The 21,252-nt window shown below is 53.6% G+C and overlaps 9 protein-coding genes across 9 annotated transcripts; 4 read left to right on the forward strand and 5 right to left on the reverse strand.

Moving 5' to 3' along the window:
• Positions 1–134: 134 nt before the first annotated feature.
• Positions 135–659, forward strand: AB675_1440 (putative urease accessory UreF-like protein; the record flags this gene model as incomplete). Its single annotated transcript, XM_018141332.1, has 1 exon — positions 135–659. One exon carries the CDS (start codon positions 135–137, stop codon positions 657–659), a length of 525 nt encoding a protein of 174 aa, XP_017997191.1.
• A 268-nt stretch (positions 660–927) lies between these two features.
• AB675_1441 (uncharacterized protein) lies at positions 928–2,594 on the reverse strand (the record flags this gene model as incomplete). The annotated part of the gene is made up of 3 exons (XM_018141333.1): positions 928–1,485; positions 2,084–2,511; positions 2,582–2,594. The coding sequence occupies 3 exons, from the start codon at positions 2,592–2,594 to the stop codon at positions 928–930; spliced, it is 999 nt and encodes a 332-aa protein (XP_017997159.1).
• Positions 2,595–3,934: 1,340 nt separating this feature from the next.
• AB675_1442 (uncharacterized protein) lies at positions 3,935–4,838 on the forward strand (the record flags this gene model as incomplete). Its single annotated transcript, XM_018141334.1, has 2 exons — positions 3,935–4,116; positions 4,169–4,838. 2 exons carry the CDS (start codon positions 3,935–3,937, stop codon positions 4,836–4,838), a joined length of 852 nt encoding a protein of 283 aa, XP_017997150.1.
• A 281-nt stretch (positions 4,839–5,119) lies between these two features.
• On the reverse strand, positions 5,120–6,043 carry AB675_1443 (Spherulin-1A; the record flags this gene model as incomplete). The annotated part of the gene is made up of 2 exons (XM_018141335.1): positions 5,120–5,862; positions 5,932–6,043. The coding sequence occupies 2 exons, from the start codon at positions 6,041–6,043 to the stop codon at positions 5,120–5,122; spliced, it is 855 nt and encodes a 284-aa protein (XP_017997158.1).
• A 1,553-nt stretch (positions 6,044–7,596) lies between these two features.
• AB675_1444 (TATA-binding protein-associated factor MOT1) lies at positions 7,597–13,314 on the reverse strand (the record flags this gene model as incomplete). The annotated part of the gene is made up of 4 exons (XM_018141336.1): positions 7,597–8,204; positions 8,252–13,188; positions 13,238–13,255; positions 13,301–13,314. The coding sequence occupies 4 exons, from the start codon at positions 13,312–13,314 to the stop codon at positions 7,597–7,599; spliced, it is 5,577 nt and encodes a 1,858-aa protein (XP_017997149.1).
• A 951-nt stretch (positions 13,315–14,265) lies between these two features.
• Positions 14,266–14,708, reverse strand: AB675_1445 (uncharacterized protein; the record flags this gene model as incomplete). The annotated part of the gene is made up of 3 exons (XM_018141337.1): positions 14,266–14,412; positions 14,466–14,605; positions 14,681–14,708. 3 exons carry the CDS (start codon positions 14,706–14,708, stop codon positions 14,266–14,268), a joined length of 315 nt encoding a protein of 104 aa, XP_017997209.1.
• A 206-nt stretch (positions 14,709–14,914) lies between these two features.
• Positions 14,915–17,502, forward strand: AB675_1446 (Protein transport protein sec39; the record flags this gene model as incomplete). The annotated part of the gene is made up of 2 exons (XM_018141338.1): positions 14,915–15,442; positions 15,538–17,502. 2 exons carry the CDS (start codon positions 14,915–14,917, stop codon positions 17,500–17,502), a joined length of 2,493 nt encoding a protein of 830 aa, XP_017997271.1.
• A 509-nt stretch (positions 17,503–18,011) lies between these two features.
• Positions 18,012–19,007, forward strand: AB675_1447 (uncharacterized protein; the record flags this gene model as incomplete). The annotated part of the gene is made up of 1 exon (XM_018141339.1): positions 18,012–19,007. One exon carries the CDS (start codon positions 18,012–18,014, stop codon positions 19,005–19,007), a length of 996 nt encoding a protein of 331 aa, XP_017997243.1.
• A 205-nt stretch (positions 19,008–19,212) lies between these two features.
• AB675_1448 (uncharacterized protein) lies at positions 19,213–20,487 on the reverse strand (the record flags this gene model as incomplete). Its single annotated transcript, XM_018141340.1, has 2 exons — positions 19,213–19,967; positions 20,016–20,487. The coding sequence occupies 2 exons, from the start codon at positions 20,485–20,487 to the stop codon at positions 19,213–19,215; spliced, it is 1,227 nt and encodes a 408-aa protein (XP_017997220.1).
• Positions 20,488–21,252: the final 765 nt, after the last annotated feature.

Raw genomic sequence — 21,252 nt, forward strand, 5'->3', positions numbered from 1 at the left:
CTCATCACAAGCCACCACCTGCAGGAGCTACCACGCTCACCCTGTTCCACCAATTTCTGAAGCTCTCAATTCAGGCAGTCGCCTACACGAACCTACCATATGTTCTGGCTGCCTTCCGTGATCCGCTCTCGCTCATGGATCTGGACAACGACTTAGACGCATCTACACCGTGCACGGTTGCTCGGCGGTCAAGTGTTGCGCAAGGCAGAGCACTCCTGAGTATCTGGGAAAAGGCATTTGCTATTTCAAGGCACGGCCAGTACTCTGACGATAGCCTTGAGGCAGTCACTTGTATCGAAACATTTGCTAAGGATATGAAGATCGCTGCGCTTTCCCAAGATGTGGTCACGGTTAACGGCCACATGGCACCTATATGGGGAGTAGTCTGTCTAGCTTTGGGATTGAACTTGGAAGAAGTTGGCTATCTATTCCTCCTGAATCATGTCAAAGCCGTGCTCAGTGCTGCAGTGAGAGCATCTGTGATGGGACCGTACATGTCGCATTCCATTCTTGCCTCAGAGCAGCTTCAGACTCTAGTGAAAAAGAGCTTGGAGGCTGTATGGTTCCTGCAGCCCGAAGACGCTGGTCAGGTCGTGCCTGCTCTGGATCTGTGGCTGGGAAGGCACGAACTACTATACAGCCGCATCTTCAACTCATGAAGCTGTGAGGGATGTATGGAACGCGAGACGAGATACGAGAAAAGTGTGGCTGGAGTCCGCCCTGCGTGGGTTCATAGATTCATGGGCAGTCGCTGCGCTCATCAGACACGGGGAGGATTGCGTATCGGGATGCTATCAAGGAAAGTCAGACTGAAAATCGATGGCAGCAAGAGCAGTACGAACATCGGGAACTGCGTGTTGGAGATAGTGCAATGAAACTACTGATAACGTTTTTCTTTCTGCGCCTCTTTTACGTCCGGATCGCGACCTATGTGAGTCGACGAATCCGGCTGGGGAGCAGGTACTTCCCCTTGCGTGAAGCAAAGAACTTCGACAGTTCATCCACGACAGCGTACTCTGGCTTTCGAGCCATTTCTGGGTACTCTGGAGGCGTCGTGAACGGAGTCGAGTAACGTGTGTGCTCGATGTAAGGAAATGAGAGCCTTCTCTGAAGCACGGAGTGACGAGGTGGATGAATGTGAGAATTGACGTTGGAGGGTAGAAGCTGCATCCATTTGGGCTGTCTCCTCGCCACCTTGACTGGTGTTGGCTTGTTGTTTCGCGACACCTGATCCGATGGCGGCTTGTTATTTTGCGGCTTGAGCTTGAGATTATGGTCCAGTGGGCGGGTGACAGATACATGCACAACGAGCTTGCGTCGATTGCAATATGGTTGGCTGGCTGCCGCTCTGGCATTGCTCTCAATGACAGCATGTGACTTCGGATTCGCGGCGCAGGTCGTGCAGAGAGGAGCTTCAACGACAGCGATACCGTGCTTGTGAGGTCGACCATGCCCGTCAAGATACCGTGGCGGCCTGATCGGAGACTGATATGTTGGTTAGTTCCGAGCCCGTAAGGAAGCAGTATCACACACAGCACATATCAAACAGCTGAAGCAACCGCAATGCCACTAACACCAGCCAAAGCTGACGGCCTTCGTCTTTCGAAACACTATCTCGCCGCACTTCCAGCAGATACTGACATCGTAGGTCCATCTGAAGCATTCGGGACAGACGATGCGTGCCTCGGGTCCTAGAGTACACCAGGGACGGCGTCGTTCTCGCCAGCAGAGTGTGCATAGGTAAGAATGAGGTAAGTCAGTTGCCATGATCGGCTGTGTGCTTAAGAACGAACGTGCTGAAGCTCAATGATGCCATTCATGGATTTGTATGGCTAGGTTGAGGAGCGATGCATCTCAAGCAGATCAAATTGCTCGTCAGGAAGGAGCAGACCTGGCCGTCACATACCTAGGTAGGTAGCTGCTTCCCGCCTTCAAATCGTGAATCTGCTCCGGCTCCCCAGGAAATTTGCGGACGTGCGGATCTCGTAGCATCAAGTTGTCCCATGTCCCGAACCCGGGTACTTCTTCCCCACCGTCTACACCACGATCAAGTCTCGCCTCAGAATCCCCAGTAGCCTCGCACCAGCCAAGCAGCATATCCAGCCATCGAAGCAACAAACCCCATACTGAACACATGTCCCGTCAGTCTGCCCAAACCCATATTGTTCTCTGCCTTCAGGCCCAGCTCAACATGCGCGATCCGGGCCAACAGCAAAGCCGCAAAGCCTGCTGTGAGGGCTCTTCGGTTGCCTCCATTCATCTCGACAATAGCACCCATAAGAATCGCCATAGGCACATTCTCACAGAAGTTGCCATGTGACCTCAGCGCGACGAGCAACGGACTCGCATCTTTTCCTTCGGTTGATGATGCGTCGGTCGATTTCTCACCGATGAAGGTCTTCGAGTCGATCCGCTGTTGAGACACTCGGACGGCGAGGACGCATTGATACAGAGCGAAGAAGGGAACGAATGTGCCTGTGATCGGGAGGAGTTTGGGAACGGTGATTCCGACTATGTAAGGCAAACGTCAGTCCATGGGTTCTTGCGTGATCAGATAGGCGAGGTTGCACCCGCAGCTTACCAGGAACTGACATCTTGTCGCAAGAAATCACGTCTGGGGGCTTCACTTTGTGCTTACGGGTGATGAATTACTAAACATACAGATTCGAAGCAGATGACTGGAAGCTATCCGGTGCAGTACGGGGTGATGTTTTGACGCCTGCGAGCTGGGAGCCTCGGCCACCCGGGCACCTGCATGAAGGAGACCCTTGGACAACCAAAGCCCCTAAGTGCCCTGGAAGAACGCATTGCCCCTGAATGATCTTCTTTCTTCTCCCACATCATTGCTGTACGCAGATTTGGAAGACGCATGGCCTGGGTGCAGCGATGATGCGCCTTTGCGGCCTACATGGAGTCGGATGAGTCCGAGCGTTGTCTCACATGGATCTGCCTCAATCATGGAATATCGAAATCTCAACCTTGGAACGTGGATGGAGATGGTGGGTATCGCGCCCTGACTGCATTCTGATGGACCTTTCCTATTTTCTCGATCTCGATTGCAGGAGACCAACCTGCCAACATCAACAATTTCAGCAGTCGCGATGAGCACACATTCAGCGGCTGCAAAATCTCCTGCATGGGTGCTGCAGCAGAGCGTCGTTGCCATGGGTGGATGAGCTACTGTGGGGACGTTTCGTGCCGTTGGCCACTCGCTGGTCTTCGCTGCATCCAGTCAGCCTCGACTCTCTCGAGGCAGACTGTCGTCTTGCAGACCGGTCGACAGTGCTCAATGGGAGTGTCTCGCCTATCTAGCTCACCTGACATGTCCGCCGCGCATCGAAAGACAGCACTTTGCTCTCCTCCTGTGGTAAGGTCATTGGCTGTCATATCGCATGAACGGCTGGGGTTGGACGCAGCCGCATGACGGCCAAGAAGCCATTGTCTTGCAGGCATTCCAGTCGACCAGAACATTCCATCTCGCTCGTATCTCGAAGGAAATGAAGTATCATATGTCAACGAACCTCCGGTCTTCCTGGACGACTGTCGGACACTCCTAGCTCTGTCGCCATCCACGCATTGGGAGTCCCGCTTCACCAACGGGTATGGAGCTGCTGCCGCTGTATCGGGCTTCGTTACGCTCGCCGCGGCTTTTACAAAGACCGCAGTCTCATTATATCGGGTAGCAGAGGCTGTAAAGCGTGCTAGACCACAGATTGAGCGACTCGCCAGTGAAGCGAGGACATTTGCCCATAGCCTCTCGGATCTGGAAGAGTTGTTCAACAGTGCTGAACAACCCACTCGACTTTCTCACAACAGGAAGATTCGTCGCGAGATCAAGCGGCAAGGAAGATATGCGCTGGGACTCCTTTATCAACTACTAAATAAACTGGAACCTCTGCAATCAAATACACAGTCTTCTCGTCTGCAGATCGTGATGGCACATGTCAAATGGCAATTCCATAACGATGATTTTCGGGACATCATTGCATCTATGGACTCAACCAAAACGAGTGCGACGCTACTGGTCACTATGTGTACCTTGGAGCAGCTTATTCGAACCTGTGCTAAGCAAGCCGCGGAGGGTCAGCCGATCTCAGCGGAGATGCTTCAGAAACTGTTTGTCGTTCCTAGGAAGGAGCTGTGGTTATGTGGCGCTAACGAACACCAGAAAGAGCCAAAGTCTGCAGATCGAAGCACTGAAACTGCAGATGAAGGGCGCTCTCGAGCGGCTGGACAAAGCGGAGGCGGTGGCGATGGGTGATCGCAGTATGCAGATCCTTGAACTGACGAAAAGAGCCCAGCATGAGCACGTGAAATTGAACCCGATGCTGAAGACGGCACTGAAGGTCCATACCGAGGACATCGACTCCGGTGCACTAGAGACTCGCCTGAGGCGTCTCTGGCTCGAAAGAGATGACCCACAAGACCACACAGGCCGTCGAAGCGTGCTCAGCAACAGTCCTTCTACTGCAAAAGCGGCCAACCCACAGCCGACCGAGCTCACATTCGCTAGCTCGTCAGTGTCAACTGAGGACGATCCGGTCACGCCAACGCTTGACATGTCTGTCGTGGTGCCCCGGATAGTACAGCTACCGCGACGGGATATGCACCATCCAAGACCAGCTGGCTCGGTTCCCACCGCGTTATTCGGAGAGCCTGGCAGACCTGTCAATCTCCCACAGAGTGCCGTGGATGCTCCATCTGAGGATGAGGTAGGCCATGTGGTCTACAGCCCGGCCGAAGATATCATGCTTGATGAGTACCGTCGGCCTCAGCGTCCAAAATATTCGTCAGAGCGGGCTCGCTCTGGGCGATTCCACGGAGACACTCAACCTTGACGGCGAAGAAGCAACGATCTGCGAATACTGCTCAAGGGAGCCTACTGTCAATGTAAAGTGTTCACCGGGTGGCACAGCTTCTTCTATGTCACAGACGAGGATTGAGAGACCAGTAATGAGACTGTAATATGTGCTGATTACATTGAACGCGGAGCCTCGCTTCATAGAAAAGGGGTATGATTTATGCCCCAAAAATCGTCAATTCGCTAATGCACGCTCAGAAATGCCGCAATGAATGCCTTCCTCCCACGTCCCATACCACCTTATCCCTCACCACGACCTCAGTGAGGAATATTGCACCGCACCAAGCACTCCTTAACACCCTTACTCAAGCTCGCCGGCAACGCAGCCGCAAACTGCGCAAAGTTCTCCCCATTGATCTCCGCCGGAAATCCCAACGCCGCATCAACCACATCCGCACTGGTAAACCGCAAGAAGTTCTGCGCGATCGAGCTGGCACCGGGATCCTCGCTGTTCAGACCAGCGACGCCAACCGCGGGCTTGCAGTCGTCATTCTGCTGCCAGTGGATGCTGCCCTGTGGGAAGACGGTGCCTTGCCAGATGGTGAGGTTGGTCTTAAATTCTTCGGTGAGGCCGTTCTCGAGAACGAAGCCGGTGGACATCTTGGTGTCGGTGGCGAGGGTGAAGTATTCTGTTGCTCTGGGATGAACATGAGGTGTGTTCAAGCCGCATGGCTGGAAGAAGATCGTGGCAGAGGAGATACCCAGGCCGGTGAGGACGGGGAAGTTGGCGCGGTTAGCGAGGTCGACTTGGCCGCCCATGCCGGCCGTGACGTTCGGGTTCGCGGCCGGGTTGTGGTCGAACTTGAGCGAGATGGCACCGGCATCGATTTGAGCCTTGATGTCCTTGAAGCGGGTCACCGTGGTGTCTTCGGTCAGAAGCTCGCCGACGAGGCCTTTGGGTGGGACCTTGTTGGGGGTGCCGGGCTTGCCAAGCTGGCCAGTCGTGACGGGAGGGGAGGTGATGGAAGTTGTGGTGGGTGGAGGAGGGGGAGGGGATCCTGCTGGTGCGGACGTCTAGCTGCTGGCGTCTGGCTGTCTAGCTGCTGGGCGCGGGCCGGCAGGAGGAGCACCGCTGGGAGCTGGCGCGAAGGCAGGCTGAGATGGCTGCTGTTGGCGGGCCATGAGAGGAGTGGCCGAGACCATAGAGGCGGCCAGAGTGGCAATTAGAATTGATGCGTGCATTATGGCTACTGTCCTGCGTATGTACTTGAGTTTATTGGTTTATTAGATGTGCGAAGCGGACAAGTTATATGCTGCACTGTGGAAAGTGAATGTGTATTTAACAGAAGGAGACAAAGGAAATTCGTAGACTGAACAGAAAGGAAAGTACTCGTGTTGTTGTGGTTCCCTGATGTGTATGAAAAATAAGACTGACATGAGTGAGATGCTCGGGTCACTTTATACAGCAATATCGAGGCGTGGTACTCCCATGCTCGCCTAACGCTGTACTCGAGCATGGGGGCATGGCGGGGAGGCTGTACGGCTTCCATCGGGAATCTCTGTCACCGGCCATGGTATTTCCAAATGAGGTACACCGTGAGCGGCCTGACCTGTGTTCGGGCGGGGCCTCGCTGAACGATGCGAGGACTCGGGTATCATCGTGTGTGCTTACCGGGACCGATGTGGTCAAGCCTGTGTTCATGCGCCCCAAATCACCGGCTTTCAAAATAAGCATCTGCATTTTTAGAATCGCTAAGCATCGCTAGTGGGCACGGCACGCCTTTCCAATTCAGGCATGACAGAGCCACTCACAGCCTCTTGATTCCTTTTGCGGCGTGCTGTGAATCGTTTAGTACAGCTTATTTTCCTCAGTATAGACACCAACGCGCCGAAGAGGACACAGTATAGCGACCCGAATTGGCTGTCGGGCACGGCCCCGCACGATCACGCGTCCCCAAGTCCATGGCATAGGTAATCTGGCACCCGTCGGCCCATAGGAGGGGATCTTGCTCAGCATGAGCGAACGAATCGCCGGTCAGCTCAGTCCCGACACGTTGCTTTGGGAGACAGGCAAGCAAGACCGACGAGATCTGACAGATAGTATACTGCTGCTGCAACCAATCGTCAACGCTCACCTTCTGAGGAGCTCTGGAGCAGCCGCCAAGTCTCTCTCAGAGCCCGGAGAGGCATACACAACTTGGCAATTTGGGTGTGCACAGCTACACACCCACTCACAGGCGCCGCTGCCGCCGCTGTCGACTGCCACAAAAGGCAAGACAATAGCAATAGCACGTGACCAGATCGCAATACGAGTGTTCGTTCCTTCTCAACGGGGAACGACTTGTCAGCCACCCCGCGAACGGGCCCCAAGTCTAGGTACCATTTTAGCAGCAGCCGGTATTCACCGCGTATTGGGAATAAGCCTCTTACATAGCACATAGCCCAGGGTCTGTCCCTGTTGACACCACGAGTCTTGATAGCTCATCGCGTTCTTGCTCACCCATTCAGCTAGGCCTGTCGTCCTGCGGACTTTCCCTTGTCATGAACAGGAACCACTGCTGTACATGCTGGTGACCTTAGACCTTTGCATGTGGTAAGAGTTCGTGGGAGGAACAAAGCACTCAGGAAGCATGTAGTCGTTGCTGGGTATCACCAAAATATCGAACTCTATGCCGGGCTGCGCTCACGGCAGAAGGTCCCATTCTCCGACAACGCATAGCCGGTGCAGTCCGTGTTCATCCCCAAATTGACATCCACGCCTACATGCCCGAGACGGCAGCAAGTAGCTCCAGCAGCTATTTCTGCAAATTCTGCACAAACGAGTCCAAGTTGAATTCTTCCTGATACTGTCGGTCGTCCCAAAGATCTCCGACATCGTTAAGCCACCCTTTCTCGCCCTTCTTCTTCACCTCACCTGTCTCCACATCCACGAGATCCTCATCCTTACTCGCAGCGGTCTCTCCGGTAGCGGCCAAGTCAGGCGTATCGAGATTGAAGAGATCCAAGATCTGATCGGTCTCCATGGTGCCCAGTCCGGCATTCTGCTGATTCACCACAGTCGACGCCACGTCAATCTTGAACCGCTGCAAGCTCAGAATCTTCTCTTCGAGCGTGCCGCGAGTGATCAGTCGGTAGACATTAACAACCTTCTTCTGACCAATCCGGTGAGCTCGGTCCATGGCCTGTATATCCTTTTGGGGATTCCAGTCGTGCTCCACAAAGATGACAGTGTCGGCACCAGTCAGATTGAGACCCAGGCCGCCCACACTAGTCGTGAGTAATAGACAGTCGTAACTGGGATCGTTATTAAACTTGTTGACGATACTTTGTCGTTTTGTGGCTTCAACACTGCCATCGAGGCGCAGATGTTGCACGCCTGGCAGCAGCTTGTCGAAGATTCCGTCTCCACCATGTCAAGCATCTCTTTCATCTGGCAAAAGATCAACGCACGATGTGGCGAGACAAAGGTTGAAGCTGACGCGTCGGCAGCCTTGTCATCGACGCCGATGCCACAATCAACCAGCAGGTCTCGTAAAGCCCTCAGCTTTGGAGCATGTGCAACGTCTCGGAGATTCGACTTCGACGCCGCAAGCTGTTTCTGGACGTTGTCATATTGTGCGTTTCCTTCTTTGACCACGAGGGCGGGTGAGTTACACAACTTCCGCATATACTGCAGAGACTGGAAAATGTGCTGTTTTGCCTCTTTGTCGTTGGAGTCGACGCTTGCTTCCACAGTCTTCTTCTCCTTCTTGAAGAAGTCGTCGAACAGTTGACGCTGCAAATCACTGAGGTCGCAGTAATAGTTCTGGAGTATCTTGGGCGGTAGATCATTGAGTACTTCCTCTTTCAATCGTCTCAACAGAAAAGGTAGAACTTGCTTATGCAGAGCCTCGATTGCCAAGGCACCTGTTTCCTGTTCTCGCGAAGACGACTTCGCATTGCGACTGGCTGCGATAGGCTTGGCGAACCGATCGTGGAAGACTCTCTCTGTTCCGAGGAAGCCTGGCATCAGGAAGTCGAATAAAGACCACAACTCCAAGACGTTATTCTGAATCGGAGTTCCGGACAAGATGAGGCGATGATTGCTGTTAACCTTCTTGACAGCCTGCGTGATCTTTGCTTTCGGATTCTTGATCAGATGCCCTTCGTCGAGAACGCAATAGTTCCATGTGAGAGCAGTAAGCACATCGCTCTCGTTGCGACAGATGTCGTATGTTGTCACCACAATATCAGCATCTGCTAGAAGATGTTTCCGACTGTTTCGCTCGCCTGGCCCACCAACGTACGCCACACAGGTCAGAAAGGGTGCAAATTGCGAGATCTCCTGCTGCCAGTGACCAGAAAGACTGGGAGGACAGACGATGAGTGAAGGCAAGCGACGCTTGTCGGGTGCCTGCGTACGTGCATACTCTTCCGCCCTCATGTGATGATCACTGGCGACCATACAAAGTGTTTGCAGAGTCTTGCCCAGACCCATGTCGTCGCAAAGTACCCCATGCAGATTGTACTTGTTGAGAAAGTTCAACCAGTTCACACCGTCTTGCTGGTAAGGTCTGAGCTCAGCCTTGATGGCAACCGGAATTTGGAAAGCTTCGACCTTCTTTGGATCCAGCATTTGCGCCATGAACTGCCTCTCTCGCTCCCGACCGCGAAGTAGTGCTTCAGGCATGCCAGGAGGGTCTGGAATACCCGCTTCGAGCGGCACAAGCTTTACCAAAGTTGCAAATGAGGTTGTCGCCAGCAGCCGGACATCTTCATTGGAATCGCTCATGCGTCCCAACACAGGTACAATAAGGAAGATGACATATGGCAATATCTGGTCTCCCATAATTTGAATCAGGTGATACACGCACTCCGTGATACCTTGACGGTCGTGGAGGCTGAGCGGGTTGCCAATGTTGGGCATGACCTCTTGAACCAACACGGTCATTGCTTGAACAGACAACGTGCTGCAGACAGTTGCAAAGCACTTAGCTGCCATGTATCGAATGACTGAGAGATTGCTCCTCAGAGCAGTTGTCACCACTGGCACTTGGGACAGGATCCAGGAGTGCAGTTCTTCGTCAACCATGGGCGTCAGAGTTCGCATAATGGAGAGTGCGTCGACGACTTCTTGGCCATCGGCATCAGCTAGCTTCTCGACAGACGCTTGGCTCGACCACGATTGCAACGGGCGCTCGATCAAACTCTGCAGAACCGGCAGACGGTGCATGAGGTCCTTTCCGTACAACTTAGCAAGCTGACCCAACGCTAATTTTGATCCTCGCCGCATGATACGAGCTTCCTTGGCCTCTCGTTCAAACCGAGCAGCATCGGGATGGTCTTTTCGATCTTCTTCCTTGCGCAGCGATAGCATGATATCGTTGGACTCGCTATTCGGTCCGTACTCGGGCGTTTCTGAGGTGTCTACGCATGAAAATTTGGTGAGGTTCGACACCAGCTTGTCGACGGGGCCTTTCTTTGGACTTTGAGTATAGAAGTCGATCAGAGCGGCAACGGCTGTAGCTGATCGTTGCTGGACTTCTTCGTATTCCTCGGCTTTGATGCTGTCCATGATGCACTTGATCAGCTGGCCTGGCTTCTTCGGAATTTCTCTCAGTGCGATAAGAACTGCCGCTCCAGCAGAGCGGACAGCTATGTCGCGACTTTCCTTGACGCGCTTCGCTTGTTCGACGACTTCCTTCGCATTGTCCCGGGCATCTCTCAATGCTTGAATTCCGGCAATTCGTTGTGCTGGACTGAGGGCCTTCAACAGTCTGTCAAAGTCGTCGCCGACTATGGTCTCTGCATTCTTCAAAGAGAAGGCACTGGGGCCGGCGTGGGGCTCGCCTTGACAAAGGACCGCAACAGTAGGCAATTTGTGCCTAGGGACGTTTGCGATGGAATGGAAAGCGTTGAGCAGCGTGTCGCACTGACCCCTCGCCAATCGCAGAGAATGTACGAGGTCGCTGTACCACCCTTCATCGACATGGTCAAGCATGTGCTGCACAGCAACGCCGACAGCCTCTAGACGAGCATTCTTCGGTCTCGCGCTCGGACTGCTCGCTAGCTCTCCCATAACCATCGAGGAGAACATGCAGTCAGTCGAGAACGTAGATCGAAGGTTGGCAGTAAGATGAGACCAGACATTGTCGATGGCCTCGGAGCTCTGCAACGGGAGAAGTAGACCTAACGCTCTAGCGCAAGTGATTCTGGTCCTCAGCAGCGTTTCCATGCCGACCAATTCAACATCGCCGTTGATGATGTGTCCGTCCACGTTGTGACTGTCAATTTTCTGAGGCTCTTCCTCCACCTTCCGACGCTTTCGGCTATGTTGATCGTCATGACCGTTATGACGTGGAAGCGCAGCTGCCATCGGGGCTCCTGATGACTTGATGAGCAGAGTCGTGTCCAAGGGGATCGGAGTCAATGGTTGACCAATAGGTTGAGTTGCGCATCTGACCATCGGCATGATGTGAGGCTCCAGTGCCGGGCTGTGCGTAATCTCTTTCAGGACATCGATCATGTTTGACCATAGCTCGAATGCAGCTCGAAGTACACCCTCATTGCGCTCGAGAAGCATATCCTGGAACAGCAGACGTATCAATCGCCAGTCAATCCATGCGGTGCCACTGAGGCTCGTTGTGTTCAAAAAGGTCGCGAGTGCCTTGACAACAGACATTCGAACACTAGTGATCGTATGTCTGAAGAATGGATACAACCTCGGAATGAGCGAGTTGAAGGATTGCTCTGGGTCGTCTCTTGCATTCTGAGCCATGGCTTGCAGCACTGTGGGGTATGAACACAAGTTGGCAAGTAAGTCCATGACAGCACCTGTGCTGGCTGAAAGATCGTCCTGCATGTCAAGTAGACAGTCCCAGACAACAAGCATCAAGGGGCCAATGGAATCGGGACGCGCTGTCGTGAGTTCTGCGACCATAGGCACCAGGGTCGCTGCACTTACAGACTTCACATCATCGTCCGAGTGAGCAAGGCCTCTTGTGACTGCGGCAAGAACACCGTCGATGAGATCGGCTCTCTCAAGCAGAAGATCCTTCTTGACAGCCACAAAATATCGGAGGCCAATCATGCCGCCGTGACAGACTTGCCATATTGGCTGTTTCAGGCCAGTATTCGTTTGGCTGATCATCTGCTGTAAGATGTCGTAGATTTCGACCGCTGTGTCGTCCGACACCCGTGTGAGCAAGACGCCCAGCGTTTGGCCAACTGACTCTCGGATAGGCGCGACAACTGTGTCTGAAACATAATCACCGAAGCGATCAAGCATCAGAACGCAGAGCAGGCGACATGCCATCTCGTCGAGCCAGTGCTTATTAGCCAGATCATTGTCGCACCTGGACCTGCCATACTGACGACCAGCGCCCTTAGCATGTACGCGGAGGACTTCCCTGAGACCTAGCGCGGCTCCGTGCCGGATGTCCCAGTAAGGAGAGAACAGATCGTATGCGAGAAAGTCGCACATCACTTCGTAAGGCCACTCTGGGGCGTCGGACTCGTCTGGTTGGATGACAGGTTTGGCATCATCGTTCTCGCCTTTGAACTCCTTGATTAGCTGTGTGTCGTCGTCCGAGCCCTCACGTTTGATGTTGAAATAGTCGGGTCTGCCATCTTCCTCAGAATCCCCATCTTCTTTTCCGTTGACTCGGACTGGATGTGGCGTCGGCGTTGATGCGGAATTAGTTTTCTGTCGTGCTGACAGATCAACCACACGCATCTTGTTAGCACCAGACTTGGCTGACATCTTCTGCTGGCGCTTGAGTTGATTCAACTGTCTTTTGCTAAGTAGCGACTCCCCTTCGACTTGAGGCGAGCCAGGTGATGGCGAGGTCGATCGAGATGGTCTCTTGACAGTGACAGCGCCATTCTTCTTCGTGATGTGAACAGGTTTCGCGGCTTTAGCAATAAGTTCTGTGTCCACATCGAGCTCCTCGTCGTATGGCTCGCCAGTAAGTCCGAGTCGAGCGAACAGTGACTTTTTCTGGCGGGCGAGACGCTCTGAAGGGCTCAAGTCGGCCTGAGATAGCTCGTACTCCCGCGAGGCGCTGGAGAGCAAGGGTTTACCATTCTCAAGTATCAACGCAAGATTGAGGTCGACAAGCCGGAGCAGTTGATCTGACGTTGCTCCCGGACCCGATGGTTCAAATTTGACGTCGTCGGTCTTCACATTATGGTCGTCATCCTCGTTAGGGTCGAAGGGTTCAGCATTCGCAACAATGCCACCAATTGCTTTGGCAGCAGCAGTACGGGTGTCCCATGACTTGCTCTGGAGGAATGGCAATATTCGAGAGAGAAGGGCAAAGAGACTGTCCGGCGTTTGCTTCTGGATATCTGCAAGCTGTGTCGCCGCTGTATTGCGGATGAGTTGAGTGCTTCCTTTGTCGAGCAAGCTGAATGACTGGTTAGCTTCACTGCCAACAAGGCAACCATACAACTCACGTGACTAGTCTATCGAGCCTGGAACAGGGTTAGCGTGACCAATGAGGAAAGATCTGAAAGTACCTTGACGCGACCATAACGCCTGTGTGGTCAATTCATGCATTCAAAAGTGTAAGGTGTCGGTTCTGTAGACTCCCATCAAGACCAGAAAAGACAGTAAGTCGAACAATCGCTCCTTCCCCTGCAAACGCATGAGTCCCGCCAACAGAAAGGAGACAACCCGCAACCTTTGCAGGCAAGGCTGTTTGACGGCCTTGGAGAAGAGGAGGAATTTTTTGGGCAGGCGGGTTTAAGCCTGTTATTCAAATGTGGAAGCCCTTATTTATGCGTCGCGCCTTCCCCTGGCGAGCCCTTGCCACCCGTTCATGATACCACCAAGCTTTTATTAGCGCCTTGGCGACAGAAAGTCGTCAGATCAGCTCTCACTTCCTTCTCATTTGCAACGCGATCGTCAGGATTAGACGGGCACTTGTCGCGTGTCTGCATCGCAGGTCCGTTGCGGGAGTGAGATTCGTGCATGTTGTCGCTGTTCTCTGATGACTACACGATGCGTACCCCGATATGGTGGCCGAGTCACATGAGATGCTCGCAGCAAACCAACCTAAACCGTGTCATCTTTGGTGCCTGAGCGCTTGAGGAAGTTCGCGGGAAACGTGGTATACCGCTGAGCCCTGTACCGTCTAGGTTACTGCTCGCGCTGACACGTCGGGACAAAGATCGTGCTGGCCACGATACACAGCTTCAATTAGAGTCCTCTTAGTAGGCACAAGAATGGCTGTCCCAGCTTGAGCATGCTTCACTCGCGTTCGAAATAGACGGAAATGTCTTTTGATAAGTGCCTGGACGCATCGGCGTAGCCTGGGACGACTGATATTTGGGGTTGCTGCCCACTTCGACGTAGACTGTCTCGATCGCTAGTTCATGGCCGCATCATCCCAAACCTGAATTGCAACAACGCCAGTAGAATGACTGCTGTCGAGCCATAATGTCTGCCCTGTACCTCAACACATCGCCCTCTATGCCCGACGCTATGACTGGCCCAACGTCTGTTTTGTGTCCTCATCCTTCCCAATCAAGCCCAAACTTCGTATCTGACCAGCTTTCGGCGCATTTTCTCGAGGGTGTGCAGCTTGGGCTTTTCGCATCGCGTTCTGGATCGCTAGTGCACGAGCGTGCTGAGCATGTTTAGTCCATGCCTCTGCCTTGGGTGCATTACCCCCAAACTCACCTCTTTCTTGTGGTGTAGGCATTCGTAGTAGTCCTCAAGGCGGGGCACACAGACGCCTTGCTTGCGCGCTTCGGGATCGTTCTGGTTGATAACGTAGCAAGCCATGTATTCCTGCCAGAAGGGAAAGCACCGGCTCACACCTGTGGTTGTCAGTCAAGCTGTCGGCGCGATTCTGGTGCTCCGAAAAGCTATTCTATCGTAGCCAAGGTACTTACCGCCATATGCGCCGTAGCCGGACGCCATCTTGTAAGCTCACGAGCGTCAACCGGGGCTTTGGAGGTGTGCGGTGGGCGTATGATGCCAGGTCGTGGCGTGAAGCAGGTTGAAGTTAGCAGTTGCGCCAAGTCTGGGGCTCTCCGGCTTTGGAGAAGACAACTTGCACGGATCTGCAACAGAACGCGCCGACCTCGTCACGTCGCCCATATATTCAGCATGGATCGATTGCGACCATGACAGACCTTCAGAGATTGTCAGACGTGCAGGTGCTGCTGCTCGCTGCACAATTCATCAGCGATGTCAATGTAGACAGCCTACGGCTTCTCGCCGCCGAACGGGCGGATGTCCTCTCAGAGCGCATCATCTATCGCCTGTTGCTCACACTGTATCCTACCGACGAGACTGCTCGATCAGCACTTCTGACATTACTGCGATCGACTCGTTTCAACTTCGAGGATGTTAGTAGCCTGGACGGACCCATCGATGCGGCCGCTATAGCAGATCTGTCCAGCGGAGTCGCGGAGGCAGAAGCGCAGCATCTGCATCTCAATACACTCGAGGCACTACCCGCATACCCATCAGCCAGCCTCTTTGCCAGATTCTTAGTATCCTGGGCCCATCAGCTTGAGGCCGCTGGTAGTTCTCTCGAAGTCGTTGGAGAACTGGTACAAGCCTTCAGTTATGAAGACGAAGACCTTGCGCATTGGCTCAGACATATCTACTACCTCTCTTACGACTGCAGCATGACTATCAGCACAACGGTCCCGAATCGATCACATTAAGAGACCTTGAGACACTTTCTGGACTCGCAGGTGTGAGCGCCTTGCTTCAGAATGCTCTGACAAGGCCATCCCAGGGAGCTATCGCCAGGGACATCGAGCATGTAATAACGCCTTGGGTGCTGGGAGGGACAGACGCGAACAGTGCTGCTTCATGGTCTGATGTGTACTCCTGGATCCTCTCGACCAGTCTGAAGGACTTCGATGCGGCAGCCGATGCGTTTCTCACATGGAATGGGCCGCCGAATGACTCACGGCTGAGCGACTTAGCGCAACTAGGATTCGCCATCATTTATTCTGATGACGCAGCCGAGCAGCAGCAGTCCAAAACTCTGCACGAAATTTGGGCACGATCAACCTCGCTTGCTGGCTTCACACCGATTGACTTGAGCAATGACGAGCTCAGTGTCAATAATGTTTCTGACCTGGCCAGTGGCACAGAGATGAGCCTGGCGAAAACTGCTCTGCTGTCCAAATCCAATCAGCTGACTACGGTGTCGGAAGCGACATCCCAGCTGCTTGCAGGACTTCTGAGGACGAAAGAGATATTGTCGCTATACAAAGTTGGCCGCAGCATTCCAAGTGTGGCCAAACTTTGTTTGGGTCAGTCTGCAGAGCGACAGCAGCATGAGCTCGGAACGATCCTGCAGCAGATACCTCGCCTTACCACGACAGATCCGGACTGGCAACTTCTTCGGCGGCACCTGTTCTGGCTGCATTCATGGCAACCACTTACGCGAGCTCGAACCGAACCGACAGCAACCATCGCCTATCTTGGACAGCTTGATCCTTCGGAGATTGATGCCCAGCTCCTAGACGCAATCTTAGCCAACGGCCAGTATCAGGCGGCAAAGCACCTCTACGTCGAGTCTCAGAACACGTTCCTTTCACGTGCAGACATCGAGGATCATATCATCCGGTCGATCTACACCACTTACGACAATGCTTCGAATGGCAATCGAAACCGAGGTGGCATCAAGAAGGCGTCGGACGCTTTGACCGTGTTCAAGCCATCATACCCGGACTCTGTGGAGCTACAAGCAATCGAGCATCTCCTCAAAGCAACCCATCGGCTTTCATTCTATCAGCTGGTGTTGCAGCACGGCGTTCCATTCCGACCGGTGAACCTCAGAGCGCAGAAGGACCCCCTGAGCCTGGTAGAGAAAGTGCTTGAACAAGACCCGGTAGCTTATTCGAAACTGGATGATCTGGTTGAAGTTGGCCGCGAGCTCGTACTCTCCAGGCCACCGAAGGCTGGAGATGTCTACGGAAAGTCCATGGATTCGAGACTCTTGGAAGCGGAGCAGCGCGTGACTTTCTTGGCAATATCGTCGGCTTTGGCGAACCATGATTTCAATACAGCGTACTCCTATATCACTACTCGCCTACTCACGAGACAGTCAACACAGCAGCCAGCAGAAGATGATGTGTCTTGGCGAGCTGCGTACGCTGCTGGTCGCTACCGCCCTCCGTCATCGCCCTCTGCTCTACACGATCAGATATCTGGTCTCTCTAAGCGAATGGAGCTGCTCTCCTTGGCATTGACCCTGGCGCCTTCTGCTCAGTCGTTGGCCGAGATACTGGGCACATGGCGACGATGTGAAGAGGAGATGGAAGGTCTGAAGAGCACGGCACTACGGGAGGAAAGAGCTTTCGAGACCGGTCGCGCGGAAGAGCTACCTGGAGGTTTTGGTTTTGATGATAGGGAGTGGGATGCAGCTGAAACAAAACAGGCTCAGTCACGGAGGACCGGAACTGCTACATACGAGGAGGAGGCTCCGGTCAGTCTGTTCGAAATGGCCAGAGGTGCTGCTGGATCCCTGCGTAAGAGTGCATTTCCACTGAGTGCTGGACTGGAAGATCGCAAACATCGATCAATGCCATCGCAGGACTCGGACGAACGGCCTGGATCGGCGCAAGATGGAGATAGAGTCAGGAAAAGGGATATGGTCTCGAATATGGTAACGAGTGGTCTTGTCAGTGGTATGGGTTGGGTATTGGGTGCTCAGCCTGCAGACAGGCCAGGCCAGCAGCAGCAGTGAGTAATGATAACAGATATCCTTCTTGCAGTTCTTAATCACAGCACGTCTGGAGATCACTCAACATTTAGCAACGTTCTTGAATTTCGATCAGACAAATGCTTGATGAACACCTTCGACGAGATCAGGACTGGCCATTGCCGGGACAACCATTCTGGTTTTGCTGATTCTCCTACACGACGTGATTAGGGAGAGCACCAGATCATGATCCAGGTAGGTCAGCGCGTTTGTCAGGACAACTGTGAGAATGATCTGCTGAAGCCCGCCCTGGACTGCTCACGTCAACTTTTTGGCAACTTCACACATTCTACATTCACTAGCTCAAAAACCCCTCCAGGGCTGCCTCTGACCACAAAATCTGCATCTCTGGCATTTCTGAAAGCATTCTCTTGTGGTAGTGAATTCTGGTCACCAGGGCGCCCTCTGTCAAGATTTTGACCTCAACACCACAGTCTAGCGTTTAGTGAACAAGTGAGGGCATAGCTGTGGTGACATCCACCAGACTAATCACAATGGGCAACGCATTCAGCGAGATCTTCCTCCCCATCTTCTGCACGCTCTTCATCGGCGTCATTATCGCCTGCGTCTGGCCACGCCTCCCGAAGCGACGACAGAACTGCATCACCTACGGCAGCCAAGATTCCACCGAACTAGCCAACATCGCAACCAACTCAGCAGACATCAATCGCATCTCTACCGCGCTAGCCTTCCCACCAAACCCAGCTGTCCGAGTCTTCGATGGCCCGCCACGCTCAGCACACTCAGCGCGACGACGAGAGGATCTAGAAGCACAGAACCAAGATCCATTCCGAGACCCTCCATCATACAATCACTCGGTCGCAAGCTTCCGAACTGCCACTACAGCCGGCTCCGAGTACTATCACCAAGACTGCCCTCACACTACCACTGTCTATCCACGCGCGATCGCTCCAGAGCCCGCCTCATACCCAAACTTCTCAACCCCGACGCGCCAGCCACGCATGTCCAGCTCTCCAAACACCTTCAGCACACCATCGCGCTCCACCACTGCGCCTTCAGTCCCACACCCACAGATCCCGCCTCGCGCACACATCCTCCCACAACCAGAGCCGAGATCTGCCGGCCGCGCTCCCTCTCTCGCCCCGCAACTCGCCAAATTCCCCATACCAGACCTCATGCGCCCGATGGAGTCGCACTACCCCAGAGCCCTCCCCACGTCCTCCAGCTCCCACCGCCACCTCCATCCCAACAAGCTGTTCTCCAACCTCTCCCTCCACAACAGTAGCACCGCTGCCACCACCACGGCTCCCGCAGAGGCCTCCTCGTCGCCTGTTCTGCCGTCGATTTCGCCGATTCTTGCTGCTCGCGACGCGTCTTTTGAGACCACGATGTCTCCGATTTCGTCCATCCACGAGGAGGACTCTGGTGGTGCTGCTGGTGGCGTTGATATACGCGCCAGTAGTGTGTATTCGCGGAATGAGGAGGGGAAGCCGGTGAGAGGGGCACCGGGGGGTGCGGAGTGGATTTGAGGGGGTTAGAGGAGGTGGAAGCGGAGTGTGGATGTGTGGAGTCGATGGTGAAGATCGAGCGGTGACTTGTTGATGATGATGTACGAATAGTTAATGACGATTATTGACGACAAGATAGTGAATACTTGGTGTTGACTTCGCTGTGTTAATGAAAATTTGTGATCTTACTGTTGGCTTCTTTCTGTCTCACTTTCCTACTCTCAGCTCAAGCTGACTTGTTCATCTTAGTCTCGATCACTTCGATCTCATCGAGCGTTTTTCGGACTTTGTCTTCTGCTGCTACCAGAGCTCTTACTGCCTTCTCCACCTCTGCTCCTGCCGTTCTTGCTTGACTTACAGCCCACTCTGAGGACGTCTTGGCTCCCTCAAGCCGCAGCAACAGAACCTTGAGTTCCCTCATGAGCTGTGCAGTCTCGCCGCCAGCTTCGACTGCGGCTTCCTCGTCACTCTCGTCTGATGCGTACACGGCAAGACCCAGACGGTCTGGCTGGGTCGATTCATGGCCTTTCTCCCTCTCGACTTCCGCACGCCCTCGCGTAGAATTCCTAGGATCCCCCAGATCTTGCGTCGATTGAGATGTGGCAGGATGCGTAATGCCAGCGCTGGGGTCATATGGCGACCTCCTCAAAGCACGGAAAATATACCCAAGCTCCTCATCGTATTGCTTGATTTGATCACTCAATGAACTGTCTTCACGGAGGCCGCGACCATTATGATCGGCGAGTCTCTTGAGTTCCCTGCTTGGCCCACGAGGCCGCTGTCGCTTTGTGGTCTGGACGATCTTCCGGCGCTTCCGCTGTGGTGGTGACCCGACCGCATCGTCCTCACTGTCCGGAATCTCGGCGTCGCTGTCGGACGGAGGGTCGTAGATCGATCGCCGCTTTGATCTTTGCCTACTCCCAGACATGAACGGACGCTTTATGGCAGGCTCGGAGCCGACTAACCGCGTTGCTGGTATCACTTTCATTTGTTAATGCCTGTACCTTGTACTCGGATCTTGGGACATACCTTCGATCCGGTCGGTGTCTGAAGCAGGAGCCACCATGGCGTGCGGGACTTCCATGACTGATCCTTTCATCTCTGTATCTTCACCAGGACCTGAGCCTGAAATTGCTCGACATCGACCCCCTCTGACTTTCACTCTCTCCTTCTCGGCAGAAACGATTCTCCGCAAACAACGATGAAGCAATGTTGAGTCTTCGTTGAGAAGGACTTTGATTCGCTGCTCCCATGGCCGCAAAGGTCGATCATTGCGGTAGAGTGAAGGCGCCAGGAAACTGACGTATTCCCGCGCGGCGGTTTTGGGGTCGACAGAGCTGATCGAACCGTCTAAGCCATACTTGCGGTCTAGGAACTGATTGAGGTGGGCTCTTGCAGCGCGTTGCTCGTCCCTATGGAGATCTCGGAGCTTGAGGCCTTCCAAAGCATCGTCGAGAGTATTCATCGCCTTGAACGTCTTCACTCTCCGTCTAGCGGCCATCTGAAGCTGAATGGAATACGAAGAGAGCAAGGAATGAGAAGAATGGCAGCACGCAAGGGAGACTCCTCCAAGTGCTCTGAAAGTAGTGTACGAAGCAATGTAGACCACGTCTTTGGACAATTTACAGGCACCATATCTGTACACCTGCTAGCCCATAGCAAACAACGTACTGATGCATCCGGGGAATGGAGCTGCACAATGGAGCAAGCAAACCACTTGTCCAAGAAAGGACATCCGGCGACCTGCATCAAGTTTCCATGAGACATTTTCGAGGTCGCAAACATGGCAATGAAGGCGTCAAAGACATGACTGTAGAGTTGCAAACGTGTCGAGATTGAGTGCGTGGGAGTAGTGCTATAAGCACGAACGTGTCAAGAGAGGCATTGAATGGAATGATTTGTTACCACAAGGAAGCTGCGATGAAGATGCAGCTCCCCTCATTCGCCACTTCGGGTGTTGTACCTGCGAGACTTTGGCATCCAGAATCAGGCAGCTGCTACTCTTGCTGTGTATGCGAATGGCCAATTGCTTGCAGGCACAAGATAGTGCAGCAGATAAAGTTGTTGACAGTCAACGGATAGGACATCGATTGCTTCATGTTCCAGGATAAATAACTAGCCTGTGTGCTATGTATTGTCGCATCCAAGTGGAACTTGTGGATTCCAGCGAACATTGCGGAGCTACAATCTCGACGCCTTGCCGCTCTGTCAGCTACTGCTGTACCATGGTCTCCAAATGTCCTCCTGCACTGGCAGCGAAGCTCCG

This window comes from Cyphellophora attinorum (assembly GCF_001299255.1).
Source record: "Cyphellophora attinorum strain CBS 131958 chromosome Unknown Contig25, whole genome shotgun sequence".
Lineage (NCBI taxonomy): Eukaryota > Fungi > Ascomycota > Eurotiomycetes > Chaetothyriales > Cyphellophoraceae > Cyphellophora > Cyphellophora attinorum.